We start from the raw sequence: 6702 nt of genomic DNA on the forward strand, positions 1-6702 counted from the left end.
CCACTCCCCACAAGGACACTCGTTCATGGGGCAAGCGTCTGAGCAAATACTTGCAGGCCAGATCACAAGGCCAGGACCCGAGGGCCCATGTCTCCAGCCAGGCCGAGGCGCCCCCTCCCACGGCCTGACCCGGAGGGAGGAGCAGCAAACAGCAGAGACGGCTGCCCGCCAGCTCTCCACCCCCAGCAGGTGCTGTGTGAGCTGTGTGCAAGGGAACACGCACCTGTGTGCTGCATGTGCTGTGTGTGAACATGCACCTAGGTGTTCTGCCTGTGCTGTGTGTGCATGTGAGCACACTCCTGTGTGTGCTGCATGCACTGTGTGCTGTGTGCACATGTGAACACATACCTGTGTGCTGTCTTGTGTGTGCTGTGTGTGCATGTGAGCATACATCTGTGTGCTGTGTGTGCATGTGAACACATACCTGTGTGCTGTGTTGCATTGCTATGTGCATGTGAGTACATGCCTCTGTATGCTACTTGTGCTGTGTGTGCATGTGCACGTGCACACACCTGTGTGTGCTGCATGTGCATGGGAGTGCACTCTTGTGTGCTGTGTGCATGTGAGCACACACCTGCACACGCTCCAAGGGGAGGTCGTCCACCAGAGAGCTGCCCATCTCCTCTTGATCCTGCCCCAGCAGGCGGCCCCCTTGTTACGCATGACGGAGACAGTCCTTCCGGGCAGGGACAGGGGCTCCTCAGCACACCGCCACAGAGAAGCCCTACTGTACCATCACTGTGGACCTGTATGTGCTGTGTGTGCTTATGTGTGCTGCGTGTGCCACGTGTGCCTGTGGGCACACACCTGTGTGTGCTGCATGTGCCCTGTGTGCGTGGCACATGCCTGTGGGTGCTTTTGAGTGTGCGTGCCCCGTGGATGGGCCAGGTGGAGGGCAGGCACATGGGCCAGGCCCGCGCGGAAGAGCGGCTCCCCGAGGGGCAGCGGAGCGGACGGGGGGCTTACCTCCCAGAGATCCCATGGGATTGGCTGACGCAGCAGTGAAGGGAGAAGCACCGAGTTAGCACAGAGGTTAGAGGGTGGCAAGCAGTCCCCAGGGGCCCCGTCTGCCGCAGGCCCTCGACCCGGCTGGCACGGAGCGGCCCAGGACTGTCTGGGCTCTAAGGTCTGCAAACAGGACGTGTCTCCAGGGCAGTGAGCGCCCAGACCGGGGTCGTTCCCGGAGCGGGGGGATGCTGAGGCGAGCCGAAAGTTGCCAGGAGGTGTTCAGCCGACCCCCTTCTGGGAGTCCTTCCCGCTGAGAGGTTCGCTCTCTGCCCGCTCAGCCGAGGAGGTGACCCAGGCCAGAGCCAGGCACAGCGGAAGGGCAGTGACCAGGGCCTACGTGGGTCTGCCCAGCTGGCAGGCAAGCGCCAGCCCGGGGTCCGGCCCCCAGAGGCTGTGGGCTCACGAGTGGCAGTGGGCACAACCCACCTGACCAGAGGGTGTGGGCGCCTTCACCGGGCTGGCCACCGGCGGGAGGGGCTCGAAGTCCAGGTCCAGCAGACTGGCCTGCTCCGAGAACGGCCCCGGAGCCTCAAACTAGGCGGCAGTGGCAGCACAGAAAGGAAGCAGTTAGTGTTAGCAGGGAGTCCCACTGCAGACACACACGAACGCACACACACACGGACACACACAGAGGCACCCACAGGGAGGCAGGGCCCAGGCACAGGCCCGTGCACCTCAGCACCCATGGGGGCGCTGCCCATGGCCACGCGCCCCGGCACGGGCTCCCGCCCACAGGACGACGACACGTGGGCCCACTTCTGACACCCACAGCAGCCCGCTCTCGGCAGCCAGCCTGCAAGCCTCCGCTCCCTGCCATCCCCCCGACAGGGTGCGACGGCCTCAGGGCCCACACCTCCTCTCTGCTCCCTGCCCCTTCCGCAAAGGCAGCCCCGGCCACAGCCGTGGCCAGGCACCACCGCCTGCAGGTCCCCACCAGAGCGGCCCAAAGTCAGGGCTTTGTGCTGGCCCTTCCTGAGCCCCAGGCAGACAGGTCCCCCGTGGGCGCCGCCCACCCGGCCAGCACCTGGGATGGAGGGGAGGGCTGGGCCGGCCCACACAGCCTCGGAGGCCACTCTTCAAAGTGGGGTCCCAACACCAGGAGGCTTGAGAACCACCCAGGGCGCCTGCGTTGAAACTGCAGACCCCTTCCCACAGAAGCCACCCCTGGGAAGCCCCTTCCATGAGCCTGGGTGCAGCCCAGGAATGTGCCGTAACAGACAGGACGCCAAAGATGGGATGGCAGCCCTGTCATGCTGTGAGCAGCCCACTGTAAGCTGGGCCACACCATCACGAAAGAAAGGGGGCTTCCTCTGAGCCCCTGGAGGGGAGGACCCTGGACAGAGCGGGAGTGATGACTCTGAGGCGCCCCAAAGCACAAGCTGCCTTCCCAGGAGGGCTGGCTGGCTGCGGCCGCCATCCTCTCTGCGGGGCTTCCCTTTGGGGCCACAGCGGACTCTGCCCAGGCCCCAAAGAAGAGGGGTGCAGCTGGGGTGCCCCGCGGCCCTCGTGCGGCGCTGGGAGGCACCAGCTCCACACACCCAGGCCCACCAGCTTCCTGGCTCCACTCGCTCCTGATGGGCACCTGGCAGCGGTGGGGGCACACTCCGGGGCCATGTCCAGCCCGTGGCCTTCCTCCCCAAGGACCCAAGGCCCGGAGCTGCAGGCAGGGACTCCCCAGAGGGGCCTCCTCGGCAGAGCAGCAGCCCACCGGGAGAGACCCGAGACCCTCAGTCCTGAGAAAAGCAGCTGTCCCGCAGCTCAGGGGCAAGGCCTGGGGCATTCCAGGCGGGTCAGGCCACAGAGGCCGAGAGCCCAGGCCAAGGGGCCTCTTTCCTTCCCAGCCCCCATTCTAGTCTCTCCCGGCAACTGGCTCTCCTCTGGGGCTGGTGAGCTCAGGGTGGGGAGGCCACCGCTCTGGCCCATGCCCGGCTGTCTCTGAGAAGAGAGAGCCCCAGACTCTGGTGCAAGCCCTAGGTGTCCCCCAGCAGGTGGCCAGAGTCCCTCCCCAGGAGCCCCGCCCTCCCCTGTCCACAGCCCTCCCTCCCTTCTCGGAGAAGTCAGCCAAGCCCAGACAGCAACGTCCCCTCGTGCCCCAAGGGGATGGTGACTCCCGGAGAGCTGCCATCTCCTCTCGGCCGGCGTGACGGAGACCGTCCTTCCGGGCCAGGACCCAGACTGCTCACCACACTTCAGCAGAGAAGCCCCGCTGGCGCCAGCACTGTGGACCAGAGCGAGCCCACCCCGCCCCATGCCACACCGCCAAGGAGCACGGCCCTCCTGCCCCAGCCTCCTGGGCCAGGCGGCTCCCTGGAGATGGCACAGGGGCGGCAAGGCACGTGTGTGGTGACATGGAGGGGCAGGCACACTTGGGGCTGGGGAGTGGGTGGTCTCTGGGCCGCCTCCTTGCTGAGACCACCCTGCCTCGCCCCGGCACCAGCCCACTGTACAGGCGGGCTTCTCGCACATTCGAGGGGGCATGACCTCTCCCAGAGGGTGACGGAAAACAGACCAGGGGTGCCAGTAAGCGGCTCCGTGTCTGCTAGGCCCTCGCCCCCGGTCTCCCTCACGGACATGCACGCTGGCCACAGGCTGGCCTGCCCGGCACCACAGGGCAGGGACGTGCTCCAGCCCAGGACGGCTGCAGCCAGCTGCCCGGAGCTCGCTCAGCCCCGTCCCCACGCTGCCCTTCCTACTCCCCCCACCTTCCCAAGAGGGGGCTCCCACGCCTGCAGGGCTCTGCACGGGGCGCTGCCCACCTAGCCACCAGCAGCCCCCCTTCTGAAGCTCCTTCGAGGCAGTCCCAGTTCTCACGTGGGAGTTGGCCCCAAGCAGCGCTCCCCGTGGAGCCCATCGTCCCCAGCTCCTCACACCCGCCCTCCGCCCGGCCCCAGGCCCCGAGCTGCGTGAGGGAGTCGGCAGGAGGCCCCCGCCATCGGGACTGGCCAGCTGCAACAGGCAAGGCCTCCGTGGGAAGCCTCACACACAGGAGGGAGGCTTTGGCCTGCAGGGCCGGCTTGGAGGAGGCGTCAGCTCTCTGGGATGCCAGGAAGCCCCTGAGCTGACCGGACAGCGTCACGCCCACCGCAGGGAACCTCCCTCCCCAGCTCCCCTCACATCTCTGTGATGGGCTTTGCAGTCCCTCGGGGAACTTGCGGCAGCCGCCCTGGGCGCTGGAGTCCGGGTGCCTCGGCCATCCCAGGGCCTTCCCGTGTGCCCCTGCCACCTCCTCCCGCCACCACTGATGGCACCCCCTCCTGCTCCAGCGTCCTTCCCGGATGGCCCCAAGCCCTGCACATGCCCTTGCCCCCGCCAGGGCACCCACGGCCCGAGAGGCCACTGCCAAGCAGACAGCTGCACCCAGAGGGCAGCACCACTCCCCACGCCCCTGCATCCGGCCACAGTGCATGCTCCTGGCAGGTGATGGAGAGTGACGGTGGGTGGAGAGAGGACAGGATGAGAGGGAAGCTCGGGCCGGTCTCTCCCGCCAGACGCGGGCTCTGGAGACAGAGGCGCGGCGTGAGACGGAGGACGGAGGCCATGCACGCCCAGGACGGCCAGAGGGGCGGGAGAGCTGGGCCGCGGCGGCCGCGGCTGACCTGGGAGGGGGTGGTCACGCTGATCTCAGGGACACACGTGTCCTCAAACAGGCTGAGGATCTGCTCCTGCTTGACCTCCTTGGACGGGGTGTGTTTGGGAGGCGGAGGGACTGGCGGGCCTTTCCGGAGCTGTGGGTCGGCGGCGGGCGAGGGGCCCGGGGAGGCGCGGAGGAGCACGGGGTGGGGAGACAGAGACAAAGCCACGGTCAGTCACGCGGAGGCCACGGCCCCGCCCAGGCAGCAGGGCAGGCCTGAGCAGATGGAGAGTCACGGCCCCCGACAGACGCCGGGGCCCCGGGCCGCCCAGAAGGGAGACCGAGGCAGGAGGTTCAGAACGCTGTGCAGAGAGAGCAGAGAGGATGGAAACGGAGGCGGGAGAGAAGAGGGAAGGAGAGCGGCCCCAGCCCCCCGCCCACTGGAGAGAAGGCTGAGAGACGGCCAGAGGGACGGCCAGAGGGACAGCCAGGCCCCAGCCTCTGCCCTCCCTGAAGACCCTTCTCTCCAGCTCCCTGGGCTCAGGGCTGATGGGGAGCCCAGCTCAGCCTCAGTCAGCCCCTGTGGCGGCCAGTGTGCACCCAGGCCTGGCAGGGGCCACACACCTGCCCACCCGGTGGGCAAGTCACATGCCCGCAGGCTGGGTTTCCTGGGTACTGGCTGTGGGTGGGGGCAGTGTCTGCCTCACGGTGGGGGTGGGGGAGGGTTCCGCGGATGAAAAGAAAATACAGGGGCTGCTGGCACCGTGTCGGGCCCAGAAGAAATGCTGTCCAGTGATCCTGGCTGCCCTGAGCAGCCGGGCAGGGCAGCAGCGTAGAGCCGAGAGAGGCTGCCAGGAGCCACGGCTCGGAGGAAGCCTCCTCCCTGGTCTGCTCCCCTGGCTGGCCTGCTCCCAGGACCCCTGCGGAGACCTGATGGGCCCGCGGGGCAGGGCGGGTAGAGACAGGCACAGCACAGAAGCCAGTTCCCCCTCTGCCAGCCCCACTCCCCTCTGAGCCCTTCCTCTTTCTGGCCCTTTAGAGGCCCGGCAGGCCACCTGCCTGGGCTCCTCCCTCAGCCTCTGCAGGAGAGGGAAGCCAGGAGGAGGGGAGGCAGCCACCTCCAGACACCAGATGCCCCGGGGGCCGAGGGCCCAGAGCCCGGCCTGGGGAGGAAAGGAAGATGGAGAGCTGTGCAGCCAGAAGGCCAGGGAGAGAGGGCAGCGGGGGGTGCTGCAGGGGGACGCTTGGGAAGAGGACAGTCGCAGACGCCCCCTGAAGTGGATCCAGGAGAACAAGGCCGGGTGGACCCAGGAGAACAAGGTCCAGGCCCGGGAAGGGGACAGAGGAGCAGAGGGAGGAGACCACCACAAAGCTGGAGAAGGAGGAGCACCACAAAGCTGGAGGAGGAGGAGGGGAGGGGACAGGACGCGACATCAGACATCGCGCCTACCTGAGACGGGGACTTGGGGAGGGCAGCCCCGGGCGCGGTCCCTCCGGCGGGCTCTGGCTCATGATTGACTCTGATCTCAGGGGCGGCGGCCGGCGAGCCATCCGGAGGCGAAGGGCTCTTGTTCCCCCTTGCAGGGGCGTTGTCACTGCAGAGACGGGAGAGAGGGAGCCGGTGTAGGGGAGGTGCGGGGCAAGAGGCGTGAGCAGACGTGGGGCATGTCGGAAGTGCGTGCAGACATGGGCAGGAACTGCCCTGTGGCCCAGGAGGGAGTCCAGGTATCCGGGCTGGGGCCTGTCTGGAGGCCACGACAGGAGGCGGGGCTCTGGGCTGGAGGTCTGTGGTCCCAGGGGCATGGGCAGGTCCCGGACTCCACCCCGCGGCCCGGCGAGGGCCAAGGTCCACAGGCCCAGAAAGCCAAGCATCCTGCGGGCACGGTGTGTCTCCCCGCCATGCCCACCCAGCGGCCCGTCCCAGGGTCCCTCGCCGCCCCACAGGCCCCGGCCCGCATGCCCAGCCTCGACTCCCAGCCTCGACTCCCAGCCGTGGCCGGGAAGCACTGCGGGCCGGCATGGGGAGGAGTGGGCACTGGGGATGGGGGAGACCCCGGGACCGGCGTGGATGGCGTGAAGGCGTGCACCCGGGCGCGGGGCACTGGCAAGGAAGGCTGCGGGCG

The 6702-nt window shown here is 67.9% G+C and overlaps 1 protein-coding gene across 1 annotated transcript in view; it reads right to left on the reverse strand.

Annotated features, from left to right (window-relative positions):
* The window catches only part of LOC103252581 (myc box-dependent-interacting protein 1-like), a gene marked incomplete at both ends in the record, with an annotated part of 8068 nt that extends 1894 nt beyond the window's left edge, over window positions 1-6174 (reverse strand). Inside the window, 3 exons of the mRNA XM_021709159.1 lie at window positions 1435-1542; window positions 4605-4733; window positions 6030-6174. Coding sequence (XP_021564834.1) covers window positions 1435-1542; window positions 4605-4733; window positions 6030-6174 — 382 coding nt within the window. The remainder of the gene's footprint in view (window positions 1-1434; window positions 1543-4604; window positions 4734-6029) is intronic.
* Between the last annotated feature and the right edge of the window lie 528 nt (window positions 6175-6702).

This window comes from Carlito syrichta, unplaced genomic scaffold (genome assembly GCF_000164805.1).
Source record: "Carlito syrichta isolate Samal-C Ts95f unplaced genomic scaffold, Tarsius_syrichta-2.0.1 Scaffold169024, whole genome shotgun sequence".
NCBI classification, from domain to species: Eukaryota; Metazoa; Chordata; class Mammalia; order Primates; family Tarsiidae; genus Carlito; species Carlito syrichta.